General features: G+C 33.3%; 1 protein-coding gene across 9 annotated transcripts in view; it reads right to left on the bottom strand.

The window, feature by feature from the left end:
* The window catches only part of LOC138310942 (myosin light chain kinase, smooth muscle-like), a 145,363-nt gene that overhangs the window by 107,693 nt on the left and 10,243 nt on the right, over positions 1-27,427 (bottom strand). For 6 of the 9 annotated variants that reach the window (XM_069252302.1, XM_069252307.1, XM_069252308.1 and 3 more), the window contains 23 exons: positions 26,299-26,523; positions 25,854-25,972; positions 25,464-25,667; positions 20,780-20,906; positions 20,418-20,590; positions 20,030-20,277; positions 19,677-19,800; positions 19,302-19,443; positions 18,794-18,969; positions 18,321-18,524; positions 17,798-17,999; positions 17,505-17,539; positions 17,023-17,043; positions 13,804-14,211; positions 13,325-13,465; positions 12,762-12,806; positions 12,150-12,186; positions 11,840-11,969; positions 11,317-11,476; positions 10,884-10,911; positions 9,069-9,216; positions 8,481-8,619; positions 7,257-7,307 (listed from right to left, as the gene is read on the bottom strand). In XM_069252302.1, coding sequence (XP_069108403.1) covers positions 7,257-7,307; positions 8,481-8,619; positions 9,069-9,216; positions 10,884-10,911; positions 11,317-11,476; positions 11,840-11,969; positions 12,150-12,186; positions 12,762-12,806; positions 13,325-13,465; positions 13,804-14,211; positions 17,023-17,043; positions 17,505-17,539; positions 17,798-17,999; positions 18,321-18,524; positions 18,794-18,969; positions 19,302-19,443; positions 19,677-19,800; positions 20,030-20,277; positions 20,418-20,590; positions 20,780-20,906; positions 25,464-25,667; positions 25,854-25,972; positions 26,299-26,523 — 3,287 coding nt within the window. The remainder of the gene's footprint in view (positions 1-7,256; positions 7,308-8,480; positions 8,620-9,068; positions 9,217-10,883; positions 10,912-11,316; positions 11,477-11,839; positions 11,970-12,149; positions 12,187-12,761; positions 12,807-13,324; positions 13,466-13,803; positions 14,212-17,022; positions 17,044-17,504; positions 17,540-17,797; positions 18,000-18,320; positions 18,525-18,793; positions 18,970-19,301; positions 19,444-19,676; positions 19,801-20,029; positions 20,278-20,417; positions 20,591-20,779; positions 20,907-25,463; positions 25,668-25,853; positions 25,973-26,298; positions 26,524-27,427) is intronic. The other 3 variants (XM_069252306.1, XM_069252305.1, XM_069252303.1) reach the window with 3 other exon arrangements.

Here is a 27,427-nt window from a genome sequence, read left to right as displayed (position 1 = left end):
TTTCACATTAAATCAAACATTATTTGACAGAAATATGCTACAAATGGTCACAATATACACTTCACACAGAGATGAAAGGCTTCCATGAACACATCTCAGAAATTTCGAGCCAAAGAGAATGTTAGCTATATGAAATATTCTCCAAACCTTATTCACATTTCATAAACATTTTTATAGCTTTAATGTAAAATCAAGAAAATATGTAAATCTCCCATCTAACAGTACATGTGATCCTTATTAGCGGAGAAAGAAATATTTGTTAATGTGTACATCTGTTCTGGATTCCAACTTGTCATATCATCTTGGGGCAAAGTCTTTTATAAATTACATTTGGAGCTCGAAATAAAAAAACAATCATAAAGCAGGTTTGACCATGCCTTATATCTCCCCTATAAACTAGCAATGGATTGGTCTGTCATTAAGATTGTTTAAGGGAACTATTCTAAGGAGGGGAGAGAGGTAGTCAAGGCCACTGTTTGGTGGTCACTAGCCTGGGTAACAAATGATACCAGCTGATATGAATTAGTATCACTTGTTCTACACAAATACAGACTTTATTTTCTACGGAGAGTACATTTTTCCATTCATAGTTTCTGCACAGGTAGAGATATATCATATTTTACATGTTCATTTCATAAGAACAAAATAACAAATGTTTGTTTGTCTGCCAAATAAACTTGTGTGAATGTCCAAATATCCTGTTCTGGTTGACAGTATAGGGATATTAATTCATGTCTTCTGGGGGAAAGTTAATTAATAAGGACAATGTATGGAGGTAAAACAATCTTTGATTCCAGGCCTTGTAGTAGTGTGAACTACGATCTATGGTTTAATAATGTTGTTCACTATGGGCAAAATACACAAGAACTGGTTGTACTGATTATCTCTGGGTAACTTTCAGATTGATTCATACATGTATGTAGTAGTTGGCCTTAGGAGCTAAATCAGTAAACAGCAAGGCTTCTTATAATATCAACAAAGGTAACTGTATAAGAACAACAGCACTGCCAGGACTGTTTCTCACTTTTTAAAGCAATACAAACTATTTGGTGATTTTCTGGCTCTAGTTGACAATGTTCACTCAGGGGAGCTAACCTGGCTGTAACTCTGGAATCTTAATGTAATGGGAGTATGGATGTCAACTGGACAACAGCAAATAATGAAGTAGTACAGAAGGAAGTTCAGGACATTGTTCTAACTAGTTTGGTCCTCCCTTGATCTCATCAATGTCAGCTTATCTAATTTTAATCTATCAAGGCTGTTTAGATAAGTGTAATTATAATTTTGTAATTTATGTTTGAATCTTATCAGAAAGCTCCTGATCACCCTAACAGCAATATAAGCCAACTGATAACATGTCCCTACAGTATTATCCCTAGAAATGTCCCGAGTCCTCACTGACCATCAGGTGACCATCAGATGGTCTATAATTACAAACATAAACTGACCACTATCTCCTCCCCTTGACCACCATGACCACTAATTTGAGGTTTTAGCATGACCCCAATGATCAGTCTATCTGGTTATCTACTGTACATATAACTACTTTAGGATAGGGAGAATTATAGGGTTTCCGTCTCCATGACGACCATCAGGTACCTATTTATACAAAAAATTGATAAATCTTAAAAGTGTGTGTTTAGTAACAAAAGCCCCAGGTAGGCAGTGACCAGTTTGATTCTAACGACTGCTGACACCTTAACGACCACTAACGTCCCTAACGACCACTAACGTCCCTAACGACCACTAACGTCCCTAACGATCACCAAGTACCTATTTACACAGAGATATTGATGAATTTGACAGAGTATGTTTAGTGACAAAGTCACTTGGTAGGTTTTGGTTGTTTGGAGGTCGAATGTTTGTCAAGGATAAGTTGTAAATAATAGATCTATGGTGATGTTTAGCTCCTCCCACTGTTAAAAAGAGTAAATAAAAGTCAAACTATTAAGGGTATTATTGTAGCTGACTCCTGTCCAAATAACCCTCCCCATGGCCTTTCAGCTTTCCAAGGTTATAATTAAACCCAGGCAAATTCAATTTTATATTGAGTTCCAGACAGTCTATAATGACCACAACACCACAACAGAATGAAATCCCTGCCAAAGTAGAAAGTAAACAAAGTTAATCAGAGAGTATTTCTTTATCAAATAAAAGTAATTTGAGGTACGACCTTGCAGGTGTTTGAGTAAGGCCTTAGGAGGTTTTCCCTATCAGGACCTGTCTGAAATTTGCCAAATGACTTGATTAATGATGTCTTTGACACATATTATAACACAATATGCTATGACTTCTTATTGAACTTTGAACATATCTGAAACTTTAAAAATTACAGCAAGATGTATAGCTTAATTCATAGAAAAAGCCTTTCTACCTTAAATAAAGATATGACATTCATTCAATACTATTGTCCAATTACAGATATAAATATACATGGAGTTTAGGTTACTACTTCAGGAATTTCCTATCTTGAATGTGAATTAAACTTTTGTGTGGCAATAGTAGTGGTCTCTAAGCAAGGGTGTTCCCTTCACAGAGGTGGTCTCTTTACTGAGTTGGCTACTTAACAGAGGCAATGTATTAACAAAAGTGGTTTCTTAATAGAGATGGTCTCTAATCAAGGTGTGGTAGAGTTAAGTAAACATCTTTACTATAGAACTGAGGGGTTGATGTAAAGCAGGGGTGACTCTAATAGAGGCATGAACCCCTAACAGAGAGTGACCTCTTACCAGAGGTATTTTTTCAACAGAGAGCAATGTGTAACAGAGTTGATAATTTTACAATTAAATTTAGTCAATTTACAATGTTGGTCCTTTCAGAGGTGTTTGGTTTCTCAACAGAAATGAACTTTTAACAGAGGTGAACTTTCAACTGAGGTGAACTTTTAACAGAGGTGTTCTATCGTGGACTGTTAAGAACTGATTTTATAGGAATAGAAATTTAGTTGATTGTTTATCCAACATACAAGACACATGTGCTCTTCTTATTGCCAAGTTACTGAGACATAAGATATCACATCATTTGTTTGGATAATGATAAAACCTTTAATTCTGTCCAAAGTGAAAAAAAGCCTTTTTGATAATCATGATACATCTGTCTGCCAAGATATACCAATTATAGCTATGTAACCCTTCCACAGGTGATTTTTTTTAAAGTAGCTCTGTAGCCCCTCCCGAGGATATTTCCAAAAATAGTTGAGAAATAATCTCTGGGAGTACAGATTTATAAGGACATAGTGACCATGATTCTGACCGGTCCAAGGTCCATATAGCAACTCAGTGCCCCTCCCAAAGTGATTTCCAAAAATAGGTTTGTAGCCCCTGCCAAGAAGATTTCCTAAAATAGCTTAGAAGCTCTTCCCTCAGAGAACATAGTGTAAGGATGGACACTTACAGTGACCATGACTGTGATGGGTCCTATAGTGACTTGCCTCTCCCAATCCTGCATCAGAATCCCCCCTCCCCTGACAATTTGCCAACACACCAGTCAGTGTACAGTGTGCCATGGTATTTATGTATATTTAGGTCTATAATTATCTCATTGTTATTAGTAAAGTATGGGAATCAATCCTCATGTTCATCAACATTATCCTTGGTATCCGTCCAGAGTCATCACAATGTTTGTACAGATGTTTCTCCTGATACACATTCACAGCTTCACGACCTGCAAAGTCAGGTCATAAATATGCTTGAGTACATACATTTATCTATCAATGGGCCATACCTGTAGGCCTAGTTGTCATACCTGTACTAATTAGCTATCTACCTGTGTGTTATTGTACTAGCTACATGGCTACAGGTGAGACCAATGAATCATGTCCGGAGTGACCACTGACCAGTAGGAATGACCAGCTGGACATTCAATAAACATTTCCTGCCTTCCTCAGCTGGCTCTGGATACACACATTGTGTACGAAGTTTAGTTTATAACGTCACAACAACTCCAGTACGATGTACTAAAATTGTCATCTAATTTAGCTGGGAGCAGAAAAATATAATAAACATTTGGAATAGGCATGTCCTATATTGCTCTAATGTCAATGGACAGGCATACATGAGAAAATTATGGTCCTTTTTGCTGAAAATTGTTACATTAAATAATGCAATAGGAATAAAGTGCTTTTATATACAGCAAGGTTTGCACTCCAGGTAATCTATGTCAAGAAAGTCCGGAGAAACAGGAAGAAGAAGAAAGCTATATCATGGTTTGATTTGCATGATTTCTTCTCAGAATTGATGACAATTCCTTACTATATTGTAGTTGATTTTTGAATGACTAAAAAAAATGATTTCCTTAATTTGATACAAGTCTATGATGCAAATAAATAAATATACATGGGAAATCTTGGCAAACCACATAACACGTACACATCCTTAAAGTTTCCATAAACACCTTCATCCTTGGTGTGTATTTGCCTCAACACATCCTTTTCACTTCCTTCCTTCCTTTATTGATAAATTCTGTCCCTGAACACAGACATTGTGACCGAAATTCTATGATAAATATAGATATAGCCATGGACCACCTCAATTAATACACTTACAGCCTCAAACTTAAAAGTACTGGTCCTATCTAGTGAAGAGAACTGGAGTTTTGTTATCAGTTGAGCTGTCAGAGTTTGGCTTCATTCTGACACCTTGGAGCATGTACATTGATTAAGTGCCCTGCTCATCACCCTTCCTCTATATCTAAGGCAAAACACATTCCAGTACCTTTTTATTTCTCTAATGAAGAAGAGTTCTTATCTTTTCTGTTTTCTTAGTAACATGGATACATTCTCTTGATTTCCTGACTTTCAGTATAAATTAAATTTCTTTCTGAGAATAGATTTAGAAAGTTCTATGAATTGCAAGCTGTTGGCCACCCTCGGAAACCCAGTGTCTAAAGTAGTGTAGACTGATTACGTGGGTATCTGATGACGCCTGTTGACCGATATTTCAATATTTCAATTTTTCAGTACATGAAAGCGAACACTAATTCAACGTGATGCCTTTGAGCTGCATAGCTCTGCTCCATATCATTACCATCAAACTCTAATAATTTAATTTACAGTTTAAATTCGGCCCATATGATAGGAATCTCTAGGAATTAAATCCTACTGAAGGGCAGGTGGTGGGAGATACCGTTTATCTCAATGAGTTTATACAAATCTTGTGGTGGGCAATGTTTGGACCTAAGGCTCATAAATTTGTTTACAAATAAACAAATGAGGCCCATAAAGGGGAATAACACAAAACAACAACACAACAGAATAAAAAGTTCCAATTTCTGTAAATTTTATTTAAAATAAAATCATAACATGCAAAATTGAAAAACCTACCTACATAAAATAACAGTAATATTTAAATTTCTATAAGATTACATCTGAACTCCTCGATGGGTCTTATTTTAAATATATACATTTAACTAGATATTTAAACGATTCTTTTCTTGTTTTAATCAGTGCTGAAATTTATACCCACATTAAAATCCTCGACCGGACAGATCGTATAGCGAGGGACTAATTGTCACGTAACAAATCGGGACAGTTCACCGATTTTGTCATTTGTGAAATCTTAAATCAGCGATATAAAATGTTGAAGATTACACACTTTGATACCAGTCTGGAATTCAGACTTTATCATGTCAATGTAATAGTTAGGGTACACAATTATACTGTACAGCGCCCAACCACAAGGTCACATCAGTGTTTGTTTTAGATGCATTGCCACTTGTAATATCAACATAGGGTACATCAGGGTCAGTGAAATGTTTGTTTTAAGATTTTGACACCACAGGGGTGTTTGTAAAACGCCCTGATAACTGTATTTTTTGTTATCAACATTCATATTGTCGTCATCAGAGGCAGTGTATCTCATACCACATCATCTGAATCACTTATAATATACACGTTATCTAAAACATGAGTAGCTCTTGTATATAACTGCATTTTATATCTCTGACAAGTAATAAAATGTGCATGTCATATTTCAATGATATGTATAATAATGGGATGCACATTTTAAATTTATTTCCTGGTAAAAAGTGATCCATGTCTAACTTTATCATACCAGGAATTCCGCTCAATCATGTCCCTATCAGGGGCGTATACATCCACAGGAAATGGTGGGTTATTTATATTTCTGATTCTCATGAAATTTTTGCAATGTGTATAAAAATAAATCTCATGTACATTTGAATTATTTTATAAATAGATATAATCATGATCTAAACATGCATCATAATAATAAAATTCATCTTCCGAAAAAAAAAAAAAAAATATTGAGAACCTTGGTATTCTGCCATCAAGGTCTCGATATGAATATCACCAACATGTACATTTGTAAAATAAAATAATAAATAAACAAATAAACAACAATGGTGACAACAGACAACGACAGACAACGACAGACAACGACAGTGCAGTATAAGTAGACACCAAATGTTTCTTGTTATTATCTTTATTGTCTAACATTAATCGTGCTATGAATAATGTTTCTAGTCTATGATATATACTTTATATATAAAAAAAATGTTGGTTAAGGCCACACAAATTAAATGTTTGCTTTTAGGATAATCTGTAAAAATTCACGTTGTATAAAGTGTGTATAGGAATATTCTTTTGCACTGATCAAACAAAACAATATTGACTTTGACCATGCCATTTGTTGCCTTTTTATGCAAATGAAAAATGACATTACCAAGAATTAAACATGTTAAACGTCATCATCCGTAATAGTTTGTGTGGCCTTGTACAGAAATCCCTTGTTTAAGTGTCCAACACGTTTGATGTTTATTGCCATGATACGATGGAGATTTATTGTTACCGTGGCGACACATGACAACAGAGATATCTCTATAATACTTTTATAAATTGCATGTTTTACCACAACATCACAGTTTTTACACGTTTTACCTAAGGGATACTGAAATCACATAGAGAGATATATAGAATAGATGATGTAGACACAAAGTATCTATAAAATCAATTTGAACACAAAAATAATTGAAAAAATAAAAGTAATTTCTAAAATAAATTAAATCAGATTAAATTCATCTAGACATAAAATGACACTTTTGAATCGTGCTTGTGAGATATAATGTTGGACAATCACCAACAGGGATTTGTGTAGAGTGAGTGCTTTAGGGACAAGTCTTGTAGAGTTACCTCCCTTACATCTCCTTGTCAATACAACATGAACATCAATAACTATGACAACAGAGGGAGATAACTCTATTTTGCCCCCGTTATGTGCTAGAGATGAGATTTGTCTTACCACGACTATAGGTTGATGATGACATGGAAGCAGAGTCATAGGAAAGAGTGTCTGAGGAGGAAAACGGACAAAAAAGGAATGACAGAGTGTCGCAGTGACAAATACAGACAAAGGTATCCTACCAAAGGTCAAGGTTGTAATACTGAGTGAAGCAGATCGAGAAAGATTATTTAGTTAAGAGTTCAAAACTTTTATATTAAACAGATTAAGAGGTAAAAAGGTTTTTTAGGAGAAAGGAATTAATATTTATAGGAAAAGTTAAATATTCTTAGAAAGTTGAAATTATTGATAACAGAATGGGTTAGATTTACTGCTACCGAAGAAATGATTTTAAAGGAAAGTTTAAAGTTGGAAAAAAAATAATATTGAAGAGCTTTAGTGATGGTAAGATTTTAGTAACTTTTTACCAATCTACATTTTAATCCTACAGTAGATTTGTCTATGTGGAGTTAAAGACTAAAGTCATCATGATCAAATCTATACAATGCAGACTGTACTTCAGTTAAAATGATATTTTATAAAATCAAACATTATCATATGACTACATCTTCACTCAGTCAATGAACATATTGACATGCTTTAATATTTAAACTACAAAAATTAACAAGGAGATAAATGAAACCTTAATCATATATAACTTTCTTCTAGTGTAAAATATCTACAATTTACAATCAATAAGGCACAATTTGTTACATTCATTACATAAACTACAGATTTATTCTGTTCAAGTTAATGTTTAATCGAAAACAGAAAATAAACAAAGAAATTAGCGTGAATGGATTTCTAAGCGGATTTATAAGATTATTCAAATATACATCGAGATCACTTTTGCAACTTTAAGTTGTAAGCTTTATATAAATGTGATTATAAATTATAAAATAAATATCACAACCTATTTAAAAACCTATAAATAAATATTGCTACAATATTTGTAAATACTTTTGTTAATAGTTTAATGGATAATAAAATTATCTGTTATAATATATGGACAATCATGCATTTTATGTGAAATTATTACTGTGCATATCCAGTAAGACTAAATGTACAATCATTTATTTTTCATGGACAATTTTTAGCAAGGACTGCAATGTGCTTTTGCTCACATTTTGTTTGTTTTATGAGCGTCATCATGATAACATTGGGATGTTGCCATGGTTACAAGCGCAAGTGAAATGACGGCGAGCTATATATAATGGTGTGTTATGATATAGCTTTAGCGCCTACCTTCCACCAGGAGTTGGCAGGACGCAGTTGCTTCCCCTAGCGAGTTAATGGCCTTACAGATGTAACGGCCCTCGTCTTCAGGGAAAACCTCAGCGATGGTCAGTCGGCACTTGTTTCCGATGGTGCTAATCTGAAAGTCCTGTTAAATCAAAGACATAAATCAGTATCATAGAAAAATAACACATTTCAACATTTCATGGAATATAAGTTCATCTAAATCTGTATATCTGTAGAAGATGTTCATAATTTCCTCCCTTATGTACAAAAATCAGAATCAGACAGAATATGATGGATATATAGCTTTCATTGCAAATTTCAATGCAGAGGCATAAAACATATACAAAACCATTACGAAAACCAATAACAAATCTTATTAGATTTAACTCTCATGATTTTTATTTGTTTGAATTAGAAAAAAATTATGATTATTAACAGAAATTGCAATGTCTGCAAAAAAGTAATTAATATCTTCTATAAATGTAACTTTGTCGTTATTAACGACTTTTCATGAGCTTATCGTCACAGGACAGGTAAATCACTAACAACTTTCTTACCACCAGACAGGCAAGCTATTAATTAAGACCTTACCTGGCTGTCGAGGATTTCGTGTTTGTCCTTGTGCCAGGTCATTTGTGGGCGGGGCAGTCCGGTGACCTGACATTCCAAGGTCACTTCCTCCCCGTCTTTACAGTACACGTCTTTGAGCTGTTTCGTAAACTTTGGTTTGGTCTCCTCACTACATAAAAAAAAACTCTCGTAAACCAACAAAGTCCTAAATAGGAAACCTGTCTAATCAGACACAAAATTTACATATTTACATATAATCATAAACAAAAACAAAGTCTGTGACTGTAATGGTCATTAAAGACAACCTTTGTAATCTGACATCAACAAAACTAACAAAGTCTGTACACTGAAATGGTCCTCAATAGGAAACCTGTCCAATCTGACACAAACTTTACAGAACTAACAAAGTCTGTACACTGAAATGGTCCTCAATAGGAAATCTGTCCAATCTGACACAAACTTTACAGAACTAACAAAGTCTGTAAACTGAAATGATTCTCAATAGGAAACCTGTCCAATCTGACACAAACTTTACAGAACTAACAAAGTCTGTACACTGAAATGATTCTCAATAGGAAACCTGTCCAATCTGACACAAACTTTACAGAACTAACAAAGTCTGTACACTGAAATGGTCCTCAATAGGAAACCTGTCCAATCTGACACAAACTTTACAGAACTAACAAAATCTGTACACTGAAATGGTCCTCAATAGGAAACCTGTCCAATCTGACACAAACTTTACAGAACTAACAAAGTCTGTACACTGAAAATGGTTCTCAATAGGAAACCTGTCCAATCTGACACAAACTTTACAAAACTAACAAAATCTGTACACTGAAATGGTCCTCAATAGGAAACCTGTCCAATCTGACACAAACTTTACAGAACTAACAAAATCTGTACACTGAAATGGTTCTCAATAGGAAACCTGTCCAATCTGACACAAACTTTACAAAACTAACAAAATCTGTACACTGAAATGGTTCTCTCAATAGGAAACCTGTCCAATCTGACACAAACTTTACAGAACTAACAAAATCTGTACACTGAAATGGTTCTCAATAGGAAACCTGTCCAATCTGACACAAACTTTACAAAACTAACAAAGTCTGTACACTGAAATGGTTCTCAATAGGAAACCTGTCCAATCTGACACAAACTTTACAAAACTAACAAAATCTGTACACTGAAATGGTTCTCAATAGGAAACCTGTCCAATCTGACACAAACTTTACAAAACTAACAAAATCTGTACACTGAAATGGTTCTCAATAGGAAACCTGTCCAATCTGACACAAACTTTACAAAACTAACAAAATCTGTACACTGAAATGGTCCTTAATAGGAAACCTGTCCAATCTGACACAAACTTTACAAAACTAACAAAAATCTGTACACTGAAATGGTTCTCAATAGGAAACCTGTCCAATCTGAACACAAACTTTACAAAACTAACAAAATCTGTACACTGAAATGGTTCTCAATAGGAAACCTGTCCAATCTGACACAAACTTTACAAAACTAACAAAATCTGTACACTGAAATGGTTTCAATAGGAAACTGTCCAATCTGACACAAACTTACAAACTACAATGTACAGAAGTTCAAGAAACCTTCAATTGACAAATACAACAAAATCTGTACACTGAAATGGTCCTCAATAGAACCTGTCCAATCTGACACAAAATTTACAGAACTAACAAAGTATGTAAAGTGAATGAAACCAAATGATAACCTTCTAATCTGACGTACTGTAGATTTGTTGGATGTAAATAATTTTAAACTATTGAAAATGACATGTTGTACTTTATCAAAAAGTCTTGTTAAACTTACCCGACAGCAGTGGACTGGAATTTTTCATCTGAAAATTATATGAGAAATAAATTGTACTGATTTTTATCATAATGAATTATACTGTATATGTAAAATCAATTCTTTACAATGTAATTAATTTAGCTGGAATCTCAAATTTTCAAAATGTAAGATTTCTCTTTGCTAATGTATAGATTTTTTATGTAAAAAATCCTAGGTTCATTACATGGTTATCATTAAACAATGAATATAGGTCAGAGAGCTAATTAGGTCAACACATAATCAACCTAAATATAGGTCAGAGAGCTAATTAGGTCAACACATAATCACCCTAAATATAGGTCAGAGAGCTAATTAGGTCAACACATAATCATCCTAAATAATGTATCATTAGAAAACAAAATGAGAAATAATCAGCATAAAGAAGATTAATTTTCTGATGACGTCTGCTTACCTGTCACACAGAGTTTGGTCTCGGTCGTCACGGTTTCTCCCCCGGTTGTCTTGGCGACACAGGAGTAAATTCCATCGTCTGTCGGTATGGCTTTAGACAGGTCTAGTTGTTGGGTACCGTCAGCTTCTTGTACGATCTTAGTTCGGGAGTCCTCAGACATCTACAAAAAATGATATGATTTGTTTAGGTTTTTAGAAATATGTATATATGTTGAACAATCAAATAAGAATTTACAGCTACATCAGATTTTTCTTCATCAAAATCTTACTAGTGTTGAAATCTTTGATAGCTGTCAATGTTCTTCCATTTTTATCCTTCAAAAATTTGAATGGTTTCAATTCTACTCCATCAGTAAAGATTGTAAATTAATGAATTACAACTTGATTATTTTGGAAATATTTTGATGATTAGGTACAATTTACAAGTATGGTTGTGTAATGCAAACAAATAAACATTATTGTAAACTCCAACTGCTCTAAGTCTCTATAATTAGACCTGTAAACTGGTTTCCAAGACGACCTACCTTTTTACCGTCTTTTTCCCAGTGTACCCTTTCCAGGGCATCGTCAATTATACAAACAAGTTTCACATCTTCACCAATGGCAACCATTATTTCTGGCTCAAGTTCAACGACAAATCGAGGTGGGAATTTCCTAGAAAATAATTAGCATTGGTAAAGATGAAAGAAAAACATTTCCAATTCATTTATGAAACAATACCATGGAAATTGCACATTCAATATTTCAATAATTACTTAATAAAAGGTACAATATTTCTCTTTTGATAATTTTAATCGCTGTCTTAAAATGAAATAAGACTGTTGCTTTAGTTACCTTGGACCAGCATCCTTCACTTCAGAATCTTCTTCTTCTGTAATTTTAAAAACATCAATTTCAATTTGAAGCTTAATGACATATTTAGCCATTCTGTATCTCTGGCAAATTACTTGCAAAAAGAAAATGAAATCTTTTGTCTGAAGATGCTCTGATGATTTTTTTTATAACATATCTGATTTTTCTGATAAAAATACATGAAACACAACAAATCGAATAGCATATACTTAGCATGGTTACAATTCTACTACAGAAAACAGACACATTGTGGATAAAGTTACAACACAACTCAATTACACCCAAAGTATGGTGTTGGTATCACATTAATATTTCAGTGATATTTACATCTACCCAGAAACTGATTACCAATGTAAGTTCTAGATGTCACTTGATTTTCTGACAGTTCATAAGTTCAGGTAACATAGCATGGACTATCTCAATTGTACAAATTTACTAAAACAAATAAATATTTCAGTATTGTACAGTTTACTACTCAATACAAAATCTAAAACATCATCATTTTTATTATTGTTTTTTTTTTACTAAAATTGAAACATTTTTTAAAAAGAGAAACAAGTTGTCAAACTAGAGTGTACTCTAATCCATGCGTACCATTGGAAGGCGTGCTGAAGGACTCCTCACCCGCGCCACCTCTCACTGTTGGAATATACAGACATGCTAAATAAAAACCTGCATACACAGAGCTAAAATCACTGACCTCCTGTCTTACATAGTCTCATGCTAAAGTCACATTCACTAAAATGTACTATGACTTTGGTACCCACCCCCATGCTATATAAACCATATCTAGGATAGTCTAGGAGACAATGCAGGTTATAAAGATAATTCTGTACCAATGTACTGATCTACCCTTAAACATCTAATTAGGTATATAAATGTTACTATAGAGATAAGACTGGTTGCTATGGAGGCATATATCTAGTTGTCATCAGAGATATATCAGAATTGTTTGGCTACTGTTGCTATGACTACGGTAAGAAGAGAAGACTATGTATTAGTTATTTTTAGATATATAATGATGAGTTGTCATAGTTGTTACATTCTGTTTTTCTATTGATATGATTAGTTACTATAGATATATTGTTGCCATGGTTACTCTGCCATGACCTAGTAACTATATACTATGTTGCTATGACTACGGTTGCTGTAGTTACCTTTAACACCAAGTTTACACTGACATTCCGCGGAGCCCATCTCGTTACGGGCCACACATCGGTACACGCCAGAGTCCGAGGTGATTGTGTCGAAGATCTCGAGGTTGTGAGCACCGTCCTCAAAGTAGGTCTCGTAGTGGTCTAAAAACAGTCAAAAGGTAAATAGTCCTGCCAGAAAGTTTTAATTCATATTACTATCAATAGAAAACAGGAGTTATTTCCCTTGAATAATGTGCACATATGTCTTTGGCAAAAGTTTTTAACAATTAAAATCACTACGAGGCAACATTTGTTCACGTCACTGGCCATGTTCAAATATTTTGATATGTAATACTAGAAATTCAAAGATTTTGATTTTCACCAGAATGTCATAGAATTGTGGAGAAAGTTTTCCTCCAAGATTTTGTATACATTTTGTTTTATTGATAAATGATTTTTCTTTAGACCTTGAGACATGTAGAATTTTTCTACACACGTACCAGTGTTTCTAATTTTCTTGTTGTCTTTGAACCAGGTAACTTCAGCTGCTGGGACAGCGTCTACAACAACAGACATGGTTGCTATGCTACCGGTGACAATGGTTCCATCTTCCATTTCTTCTACAAATCTTGGTGCACGTTTCGCGCCGGGTTCGGGAATGTTGAGTCTGGGACGAGATCCCGCTCCTCCTTCAGCCCCAGGCATACTCATCGTAGGAATGGCGGCCATTGGAACGTCGTGGTATGTTCCTTCAAAGTCTCCCGACTGGAAATGTTCGGTAACAACCTTGGCCTCAGCACGTTTGTACTTGACCATGGTGACGTCGCCCTCGACGATGCAGTCGAGCTGGACGTCCATTCCTTCCATAACATCAATGGAATGAGGAAGATGTTTGATAAAGAACGGAGCTGAAAACGACAAAAAAAAAATTATAGATTGGTAACAAAGGATAGACATCAACCTCAAAACAAAGACACAAATAAATGGTAAGGTTTTATAAACCCTGTTCTACAATCACCAATTAACATCAATACATAATCTTATTTAAATATAAAATTTAAAATATTTTGTTCTTGGAAATTATAGGATGTTTAATTGATACCTATGGTAATAAAATTTGGCTTTAGCTTCAGATTTTTATTTCATTTTCAGAAAGTCAAAAAATGTGCGGCCATGTTTGATCTCGGTTACTGATTGTTGTCTAGAAATATGGCTGCTCACAGAAAATGATTGAATCTGTAAGTGATCAGCAATGCAACTAATTGATTAATAAAGCTTACATATTGAAACTAAAACCAGGCTAATATGAGGTGTAATTTGCATTTGGCTGATGAATGATGTCGGTTATAATCTTGTTTAGCTAAGATAATTTTGGCATTCAGTAGTTCCTCATTTAACATGTTTTTACTAACAGTAAACATGGTTTCACGTGCAAAGTTTTATGGCAGGCTGCCACTGCATTTGAAGAATTTTAGATTTTGAACACAAACATGAAATTAACTAAAGACTGTTAAATTCTGAAGTTTAATTTCAGAAGTCATGAATACCAAATGTTGTTTACAGATATCTATCAGGCCCAGACCCTCATTCCATATACTGTCAGCTAATAGGCATGGAATTCATGAGTTTATTTATTCATATTTATTAATTTATTTTTTAAATTCCACTTGATATAAATAGCCCTGTCAATTATATTTTGAGATTATCATAGCAACATTTCAATGAAAATTTTCTGCAATTAGCAAATAAAACAATGTCTTAATTCTATAATGAATACCTTTGTTGTTTTGATTCTCTGTAAAAATCATCTTCATCATTAAATTAAATGATATTATCTATACGGTAAACAAACTTTCTTTCGTGGCCATTAAATTTCATGATTTCCATTTCTAAACAAGTTGGCAAGGATTTGTGGATAAAAAAAAATGAATTTTCTATAAATATTTTCTAAATGTAGATGTAAGTTCGCTGAGATAAATTTTCACATTTGGATCGCGAAATTCACGACAGTAAATTGCTGGTTGGTTAACAGAACTCTGACCAAAGTAAGCCTATATACGTAATCATAAATTATGTTACACATGGTTTCTCAAGGCAATATGGAATATCAACTCAGAAACAGATACCTTACAGATTTAATTGATAAAGCATAAACACTTTAACTACAGTTTCTTGTTAAATGATTTAAATCTTATATTGGAATGTTAACTTAGAGTGATGGAACTGACAAACACATGTTGAAGTATACCACCATCATAACAACATTGTGCATGTGTTGCAGGGCTCCGCATGCTTCACACTAAAATCTCCAACATGCAGGTGCTACATTGATAATTTCAAGGTGGTAGTACGTAGCAACATTCCATCTGCAGTTTAAATCTGTATCACCCATACTAACTAAATGGAATAATCTACAAAATGAACAGTAGAGTTCATTGCTTCTTTATGGGGTACACATACATAGATTTCAAATCTTTGTTACTGAACATGCTGCATCCTATTGAAAGCATTGGCAGCTTCATCAGATAAAATTGAAACAATTTATATCACTATATGCAGATTTATGGCATTTTATAGCTTATATATTTCATTTTGTAATGAGTTATTTATGATTTTTAGTAGAACTGAAAATTAAAAATGAAATAAAATATGTATTTTAAGTTTTGAATTTGAGTGATTAAGCTAACTATTCTCTGTACTAAAGGTTGACCTTGAGTTCCGACCTTAAGTTCCATCTTTCATTGAATGTTTAAACATGCACCTAATATAAACGTGTTAAAACCTCCTACAGCTGGGTTTAACATGCTGACATTCCATTGCTGTATCTGAGGCGGTGAGATAAGGAAATAAAGCGGTATTGTACCCCATCATCCTTTTTAGACATTCCAAAGGGAAAATATTTCATTAACTTCAAGCATGCAGGGAATACATGTTGGAGACCACAGTTTGGTCTGTAATCAATACTAAAATACTGAAATTGTTTTGTTTTTGTCTTTGTAGAAACATGTATAATTATAGTGATATGATGAATTTTGACAGATTATCACAGAAAATATTAAATCCAGTGCTGATCAATGTTTCATTATCAATAAAAATAAACAAGTTATTGCAGATGTACATGTTAATTAGAACTGTTGTTCAAGAGGCCCCACCCCTCTCTGATGCATTTTCACTGTATAGGGGATATTGCCACAAAGTTTCATCGATATTCCTTCAGTAGTTTAGGTGTAGTCTTTTATCATTTGAACCATAGGGGTATAAATCTATGTATCTTATTCCAATATAGATTTTATACATCTACACTGTATAAGGACTATTGCTACCAAGTTTCATTGGAATCCCTTCAGTAGTTTTGGAGTAGTAGTTGGTTGACCGTTATGTCTACAGACAGAGAGAAAGACAGCGTTGTTTTGATGAAGTTCACACAATAATCACTAGCATAACTGATCTTTGGACAGGCAACATCTAAACCTATCACAGCTGTACTAAAGCATTAACTTAATCTGCATGCATATCAGTTCATTATACATAGTTATTTACTATTTAAGTTATATTTCCAGTTACCATGGAAACCTGTGAAGTCTATTTTCTAATCTACCGGTAGTGTCACTATTAATTATAGAGGGTTAATTTGTTAAATATTTTCTGTTATAATGATTCTATTACATATATAGTCACTAAGTGTTAAATGTTTATCGAGAGATATTATAGATATATACCGTAGCCTTGTTGTAACTCATCTGGAAGGGCAAACAGGGAATTCTCAAACATCACACATGATAAATCAGTAATGTTTAGTCTAGTGCGGAAATTATTTCATTAATTATTAATAAATATTAATATCTTTAAGGATTATTTGTTGAAATTTAATATTATTTTTGAAAATATTGATCAATAGAATACATTTTCATGAATATAGAACACATTTTTTTTCTAAATTAGACGGTTTAATTATTCAAACAATCAAAATCAAACCATATATGATATGTTGTTTAAGCCATAATGTTGGGATAAAAAATGCAAGGTCGTTTATTTTCAATTCAATTGAATCAGCAGAACACACATAGAGCATTTTAAAGCTTTGATTTGCGCAAAACACTTAAAAAAATGACAACAGAGATTGCCAAGGCAAGGGAGATCACTCCACACCAAAAATTCAATCAACACTCTGTTACGTTGTATGGTTGTTGGTCGTACTAACCTGCTGCTCTCTGGGCGGCTTCTGTAGTTACCTCCCTTGAAACAGGAAAAAGAAAATTATAAGCAACAATATTTAATTTTAAAAATTCTCTTACACATTTCTCTGATTGATAATGTATGTGAAAATAAATATCAATACACTTTCTTCACTATTTCTTTGTAGAATTCCTATTCTCTATTCAGGATTTTAGAGATAAAATAGTATTTCTGCACCAAAATTTTCCAGTCTGGTGGGTGAATGATTGATTTATATAGGAATACATTGAGCACTCTGAGAAATAAAACAATCCCTACCTTTCTTTTTCTGTTCGTCGTCTGTTGACACGTACAATACATCTGGTCTCGGCTTCACCGAGGTCATTGGCTGCCTTTGCGATGAACTCTCCTGCGTCTATCACCGTGACATCATTAACTTCTAGTGTGTGCATGGTCTGCTCGACCTTGACCCTGTGTCTGTAGTCGTAGGTCAGATTCCTGGTGGCCTTGTACCATGTCACTGCAAGGTCAAAGTTAAAGATAAGGATAAATTTTAAAATATACAAATGGAGTCGATTTTTATTATCAATTAATAAGAACAAGTTTTGAAAAACAAAAGGAACACAAATTTATTGAAATACTTTCTTTCTTGTGCTTGGTCTCCCGATATTTTGATAAAATTGTCGACGTTAAACAAAGATCAAAAGGTACAAGGCAGTGATATCTATTAATTTTTTTTTTTAATTTTGCTGTTGACAGCAAATTTGTCCAGATTTTCCAAGAAAAATAACCAATCATGAAGCAAGTTAGGTGTTTGTTGAGAACTAGAGACATCAGTCACCTTTCGGTTTAGGGTAGCCCTCCACTTCACATTCCAGGCGAAGTTTGTCGCCTTCATCAAGTTCCACCACCTTAGGAAGTGGTTCTACAAATCTCGGACCACGACCTCCAGGGATTTCCATTCGAGCACGCTCGTAGCGCTGTTCTAGCTTCTTAGCGGCGGCAGTTTCTGGTGAGTCTGGTGGTGATCTAGACTTGGATTTGGCTGTAATATAAAAGTCAAAATTTGGTAGTTAATTGTGGGAGGAAAATCTGCTTAATTTACTTTTTCTATGAAATGAAGCAAACAGATATAAAGCAATATTTCTTGAACTGATCTGAACTTAGCATTATAAAGTACAAAATAAATATATTCTTTAAAATTCAACTCGGATAAAATATCATTTGATATTTATTTATAACATAATACTTTAAAAGCATATTGAAGTAAAAGTATAATGCTTTAATCCTAATGATACAAATAATTGCCCTTACCTAGTACTCTGAGGTAGGCGGAGCACTTGGTACGTCCAGCGGTGCTCTGGGCTACACAGCTGTACAGTCCGGAGTCGCTGACCCGTGCCGATCGGAGGATTAATTCCGCTGCTCCGTCGCTGTCCGCGCCCATAAAGATACGGTGGGAATCAGTGATATCCACCATGTCTTTTTGCCTGCAAGATATCAAAAGTATGTAAGGAACTATTCTCCATCTATTCATGTTTATTGAATGAGAGTCGATAAAATTCAGTATCTCTATTCTCTTTTGGTCTTTCTTCTTAAAACCTTTAAGATTTAAAGAAATATCATCTCTATTGTCAGAGGACATGTAACATGTAACTTATCATAAGTTATCAATATTGAGACAGATTGAGAACTCAAGCAAAATGCTACAACCTGAAAGTTTGCAAAACTTTAGAAAGTAAAAATGTATTTATATATGTGGAAAAAATATAAAAGGACAAGAGCAATAGAATACGAGACTACGAGTAATAGAATCTCATACCATTTGAAGCCTGGCATTGGTTTGCCTATTGCTACACATGAGAAAGTGGCCTCGTCCCCGGCTGTCACCGTCAGGTCGTGGATGGGGGTCGTGAAACTCGGCCGGACGTAATCCGGACTCTTCGGAGCTTCCTCCTCAACATCTGGAAAAATAGATTAGATCACAAACATCAGAGTAAATAAATCATAGATAGCAGTAATGGTGGACTAAAGAAAGTCATTCTATCGCCATAATTAGAAAAGGGGAGATAACTGACCAATAACAACTTTTACTTAGAGTAATCTCACCTTTTTAACACCAGTTACTTAGAAGGACCTCTGTGGAGATAAATCTAACTAATCACACAAATGAAAATGGGAAATCACTCTAACTTACCCAGAACCTGGAGTCGAGCCTGACACGAGACCTCTCCCTCGCTGTTGATGGCTTTACATGTGTATCTGCCTGCGTCACTGAGTTTGACTGAGTAAAACTCCAAGGAGACCAACCCGTGATTGTTCTGGAACATAATACCAGTATGATAAACAATTCAAATAACAAAATGAAATTTATTAAACACACTTTTGAATATTACACTAATTTTATTCCATACAGTTCATGTATCAAACGGAGCAGATTTTTATTAACATAATATACAAGTCCATTTCGATAATTTCAGAAGTAGGCAGGATCAAATTTTCAAATTTGTTTCGTATAAAATATTGAGTCCACTGTTTTGGTATAGTTACCGTAATCATGTAGTGGTCGTCCCCGGTAACGTCTCTGTCGTTGTGATACATTATGACCCGAGGGGCAGGGATTCCGGTGATGGAACACAACATTTTCACATGTGTGCCAACTGTAGCCGATTTGTCCTTCAGGGTCGCAGTAAAGTTTGGCTCAGTCTCAATCTTAAAGTGAACAGTCTTTTCTACAAGTCGTGCTTCGTCTGGTACATAATGTTCAAACAGGAACTCGGATTCTTCGCCTTCCGCTTCTACAATAGGGGAATAACTCTAATCAGTTACTGATTTCATTTCATTGTACAATATATATTTGAAGACTTTACACCTCTTCAAAAATTTATAGCTCAAACCGTCTTTTTTTTCTTTCCCCCCCACTTTTTTCTTGACTTACTTTGGACACGAAGCTGTGCCTCGGTAGTGGTGGAGCTGACAGTATTCACAGCGCGACACATGTACTTTCCAGTATCTTCAGGGAAGGCTTCGTGGATGGTCAAGATACAGGTGCTGCCCTCTTTACTGATGGCATAGTGACGGCCAGATCGTATCAGTTTACGGTCTTTGTACCTGATGAAGATGTATTGAATTTGTCATTTATCAGGGGGGATAACTCAGAAATAATTTGTTTTCTATGGAAGCTATAACCAGAAGTCATTGTTTTACATATCACTTTCACTTTTACCAGTCTGAGAATACAATTGCTCTAGTTATGTGATTATCCAAAAAAAACTTTAATTCTGATGATAATGTACTTACCATTCTATCTCAGGATGAGGTTGACCTTTGACCTTACACTCTAGTTGTACAGAGCTGCCCTCTACAATAGTTGTGTCCTGTAACTTTCTGATGAAGACAGGCGGTTCACCTCCCTCTGGCATTGTGTCTGAAAACAAGGAAAATAAATGAATTACAGTCTCTATGGAGACTATATTATACAGTTTCTATGGAGACTATATTATACAGTTTCTATGGAGACTATATTATACAGTTTCTATGGAGACTATATTATACAGTTTCTATGGAGACTATATTATACAGTTTCTATGGAGACTATATTATACAGTTTCTATGGAGACTATATATATTATACAGTTTCTATGGAGACTATATATATATTACAATGTATACAGTTTCTATGGTGACTATATATATTATACAGTTTCTATGGTGACTATATATATTATACAGTTTCTATGGAGACTATATATATTATACAGTTTCTATGGAGACTATATATATTATACAGTTTCTATGGAGACTATATTATACAGTTTCTATGGAGACTACATATATTATACAGTTTCTATGGAGACTATATTATACATTTTTTTTGGAGACTACATTATACAGTTTCTATGGAGACTATATATTATACAGTTTCTATGGAGACTATATTATACAGTTTCTATGGAGACTATATTATACAGTTTCTATGGAGACTATATTATACAGTTTCTATGGAGACTATATTATACAGTTTCTATGGAGACTTATATATATTATACAGTTTCTATGGAGACTATATATATTATACAGTTTCTATGGTGACTATATATATATTATTATACAGTTTCTATGGAGACTTATATATATTATCAGTTTCTATGGTGACTATATATATATATACAGTTTCTATGGAGACTATATATATATATACAGTTTCTATGGAGACTATATATATATATACAGTTTCTATGGAGACTATATATATATACAGTTTCTATGGAGACTATACAGTATGTATATATACAGTTTCTATGGAGACTATATATATATACAGTTTCTATGGAGACTATATATATATACAGTTTCTATGGAGACTATATATATATTATACAGTTTCTATGGAGACTATATATATTATACAGTTTCTATGGAGACTATATATATATATATACAGTTTCTATGGAGACTATATATATATTATACAGTTTCTATGGAGACTATATATATTATACAGTTTCTATGGGACTATATATATATTATACAGTTTCTATGGAGACTATATATATTATACAGTTTCTATGGAGACTATATATATATTATACAGTTTCTATGGTGACTATATATATTATACAGTTTCTATGGAGACTATATATATATTATACAGTTTCTATGGAGACTATATATATTATACAGTTTCTATGGAGACTATATTATACAGTTTCTATGGAGACTATATATATATATTATACAGTTTCTATGGAGACTATATATATATTATACAGTTTCTATGGAGACTATATATATTATACAGTTTCTATGGAGACTATATATATTATACAGTTTCTATGGAGACTATATATATTATACAGTTTCTATGGAGACTATATATATTATACAGTTTCTATGGAGACTATATTATACAGTTTCTATGGAGACTATATATATTATACAGTTTCTATGGAGACTATATTATACAGTTTCTATGGAGACTATATTATATTTTTTTAGGACTACATTATACAGTTTCTATGGAGACTATATTAGACAGTTTCTATGGTGACTATATATATATTATACAGTTTCTATGAGACTATATTATACAGTTTCTATGGAGACTACATTATACAGTTTCTATGGAGACTATATTATACAGTTTCTATGGAGACTACTATATTATACAGTTTCTATGGAGACTATATATATACAGTTTCTATGGAGACTATATATTATACAGTTTCTATGGAGACTATATTATACAGTTTCTATGGAGACTATATATATACAGTTTCTATGGAGACTATATTATACAGTTTCTATGGAGACTATATTATACAGTTTCTATGGAGACTATATTATACAGTTTCTATGGAGACTATATTATATTATACAGTTTCTATGGAGACTATATTATACAGTTTCTATGGAGACTATATTATACAGTTTCTATGGAGACTATATATCATACAGTTTCTATGGAGACTATATATATTATACAGTTTCTATGGAGACTATATTATACAGTTTCTATGGAGACTATATATATCATACAGTTTCTATGGAGACTATATATATTATACAGTTTCTATGGAGACTTATATATATACAGTTTCTATGGAGACATATACATATATATATTATACAGTTTCTATAGAGACTATATTATACAGTTTCTATGGAGACTATATATATTATACAGTTTCTATGGAGACTATATTATACAGTTTCTATGGAGACTATATATATACAGTTTCTATGGAGACTATATATATCATACAGTTTCTATGGAGACTATATATATTATACAGTTTCTATAGAGACTATATTATACAGTTTCTATGGTGACTATATATATTATACAGTTTCTATGGAGACTATATATATTATACAGTTTCTATGGAGACTATATTATACAGTTTCTATGGAGACTACATATATTATACAGTTTCTATGGAGACTATATTATACAGTTTCTATGGAGACTATATTATACAGTTTCTATGGAGACTAAATATATATTATACAGTTTCTATGGAGACTATATTATACAGTTTCTATGGAGACTATATATATATACAGTTTCTATGGAGACTATATATATTATACAGTTTCTATGGAGACTATATATATTATACAGTTTCTATGGAGACTATATATATTATACAGTTTCTATGGAGACTATATATATTATACAGTTTCTATGGAGACTATATTATACAGTTTCTATGGAGACTATATTATACAGTTTCTATGGAGACTATATTATATTATACAGTTTCTATGGAGACTATATTATACAGTTTCTATGGAGACTATATTATACAGTTTCTATGGAGACTATATTATACAGTTTCTATGGAGACTATATTATACAGTTTCTATGGAGACTATATTATACAGTTTCTATGGAGACTATATTATACATTTCTATGGAGACTATATTATACAGTTTCTATGGAGACTATATATATATACAGTTTCTATGGAGACTATATTATACAGTTTCTATGGAGACTATATATATAACAGTTTCTATGGAGACTATATTATACAGTTTCTATGGAGACTATATATATACAGTTTCTATGGAGACTATATTATACAGTTTCTATGGTGACTAAATATATATTATACAGTTTCTATGGAGACTATATTATACAGTTTCTATGGAGACTATATTATAACAGTTTCTATGGAGACTATATTATACAGTTTCTATGGAGACTATATATTATACAGTTTCTATGGAGACTATATTATACAGTTTCTATGGAGATTATATATATTATACAGTTTCTATGGAGATTATATATATTATACAGTTTCTACAGTTTCTATGGAGACTATATATATTATACAGTTTCTATGGAGACTATATTATACAGTTTCTATGGAGACAATATATATTATACAGTTTCTATAGAGACTATATTATACAGTTTCTATGGTGACTAAATATATATTATACAGTTTCTATGGAGACTATATTATACAGTTTCTATGGAGACTATATATATCATACAGTTTCTATGGAGACTATATATATTATACAGTTTCTATGGAGACTATATTATACAGTTTCTATGGAGACTATATTATACAGTTTCTATGGAGACTATATTATACAGTTTCTATGGAGACTACATATATTATACAGTTTCTATGGAGACTATATTATACAGTTTCTATGGAGACTATAATATACAGTTTCTATGGAGACTATATCATACAGTTTCTATGGAGACTTTAGATATTATACAGTTTCTATGGAGACTATATTATACAGTTTCTATGGAGACTATATTATACAGTTTCTATGGAGACTATATATATCATACAGTTTCTATGGAGCTTATATATATTATACAGTTTCTATAGAGACTATATTATACAGTTTCTACAGAGACTATATATATTATACAGTTTCTACAGAGACTATATATATTATACAGTTTCTACAGAGACTATATATATTATACAGTTTCTACAGAGACTATATTATACAGTTTCTACAGAGACTATATATATTATACAGTTTCTACAGAGACTGTATATATTATACAGTTTCTACAGAGACTATATATATTATACAGTTTCTACAGAGACTATATCTATTATACAGTTTCTATGGAGACAATATATAGTATACAGATTTTAATGAATAGTTTGCTGATATACTGTAAACATGAAAATGTTAATGATCAAGCAATTTTTGTGTAGTTAGCATAAGTCTCCCCTTCATGTAAATTATTATTACAGTAACTTCCTTTTGATAATCTAAAAATAATTACAGGTCACATGATTTACTAACCAATGACCTTGAGGTAACATGATTTACTTACCAATGACCTTGAGGTCACATGATTTACTTACCAATGACCTTGAGGTCACATGATTTACTAATCAATGACCTTGAGGTCACATGATTTACTTATCAATGACCTTGAGGTCACATGATTTACTAACCAATGACATTGAGGTCACATTATTTACTTACCAATGACCTTGAGGTCACATGAGCACCAACTGTGTCCATACTTGTTGACTGCCTCACAACGCCACTGACCAGCGTCCAATGTCTCCACACCGTGTATGATAAGGCGATATACGCCCTTACTGTGGACAAACTCGAACGCCTCAGATTCGTGAACCTCCTCGTTGTTATGGAACCAGGTAACCTCAGGTTCAGGTCGGCAGGTCACTGCAACAACAACAGGTTTCCATGGAAACTCATAACTTAAAAAACACCTGGTAACCATAAAAACTCATAACTTATATATCAACAGGTTACCATGGAAACTATTTTTTTTTATCTTTTGTACAAATGTTTACATCAAATATTTATTGTATTGTATTTATAGTTTATTTTTAGCTGTTGTTTACTGACCTGTGACTGTGAATTCACAGTTCTCTCCGACATGCTTCACTTGGTCGATCAGAGGAAGTGTAAAGGATGGTGGGATGTTTGAGTCGAGTAAACTCAGATCGTAGTCATGCTTGGGGTACCTGGGATAGACAGAAATAGTTCTTTTATAAAATGGATATTACAAAATGTATTGTTCCTCAGTTCTTAACAGTTTAAACTTACTGGTACTTCAAAAATCAAGTCCATCAAATAGGTCTAGTTATAAAGTCCAATGTACTAAAACATTCATCTGACAATGACTAACAACTATGCATTTCTATAATGTTGACTGACTCAACTATTGGTTTATTATTGACACATCCAGGCACTCCTTTGGTCATAACATCAGCTTCAGGGTTAAAAGGCTTTTTTTACGAATTTGAAAACATTGAAATATTATGCTTCGTTGACACACCCAAACACTTACTTGACTTTGAGGGACTCAAGCTCCTCCTTCCTCTTCCTGCGGTGAAGAATTTCCTCGACGGCTAACTTGCCTGTAGTGGAATCCTCTCCAAGGTCGTTGAATGCCTTACATCTATATTTACCAGCGTCCTCAGGGTCAAGGTCGCTGACAAAGAGTGAAGCGTAGTAGTCACTGTAAGTCATGTGATATTTCTTTCCCTCCTGCAGTTCCTCGCCGTCCTTGAACCTATCAAGGGGTGAAAGTTCAAAGGTCATATCATTTATAACATTTCCAGAATTTTGAAAATTATGTTGAATGAAATGTGCTTGTCCATTCACAAGATTCTCTGTAGTAGATATCCCATCCATCTCATCCATGCACGAATCAACATGGCTACCAGTAGCCATAGTAACGGTCTAGTTCACAAAGATGTTTGGAACGGTAAAAAGAAGTTGTTTTTATGGTAACACATACAACATGATGCTGGCACCACTTGTTTCCATAGTAAAACTTTGATGGGGATATTTTAGTCTAGTTTCCATGACAATAGACAAGTGTTATTATATCAATTTAAACAATACAAAAACCCTCCACGCATGAAGACAAGGAAAACTTGGAAGCATTCCATATAATTGTTCAACATGAGCTATAACCTCTAATTAGTCACTTCTACACTCTAGCACACAAACACCGGAATGAACGCTTTTATGATGAACTTCTGGAGGAATTATTTGGAATGTGTAATATCTGTCATCAGGTTGTATCACACTAAAACATAACTCTACCAACACGATCACACATATCCAGGATGGTCCAGTTAGAAATTATCAAATAAATATGTACACCATTGAATATCAAACCATTGTGTTTTAAAACAAACACATGAATTTAACTAGCAGTAATATCCATTCCTCCTTGTAACCAATAACACTTTGGCTGTATATCAAGCCACCTTACACAAATACCTGTACAGACATAAAGGTAAAAAATTCCTCCGCGCCACCTCAACATCCAATCATATGGGAGGAAACAAGGGCTGTATCCATCAGAAACTACTTAAGAAATACAAGTACACTTCAGCCTGAACAGCTTAGAGCACTTTCACTGAAGAACTGACAGCCAAAGTTTTTCTTAACAAAAATCTCAACCA

The sequence above is a fragment of the Argopecten irradians genome, chromosome 16 (assembly GCF_041381155.1).
Source record: "Argopecten irradians isolate NY chromosome 16, Ai_NY, whole genome shotgun sequence".
In the NCBI taxonomy this organism is placed as follows: domain Eukaryota; kingdom Metazoa; phylum Mollusca; class Bivalvia; order Pectinida; family Pectinidae; genus Argopecten; species Argopecten irradians.
This window is presented reverse-complemented; position numbering and strand designations above follow the sequence as displayed.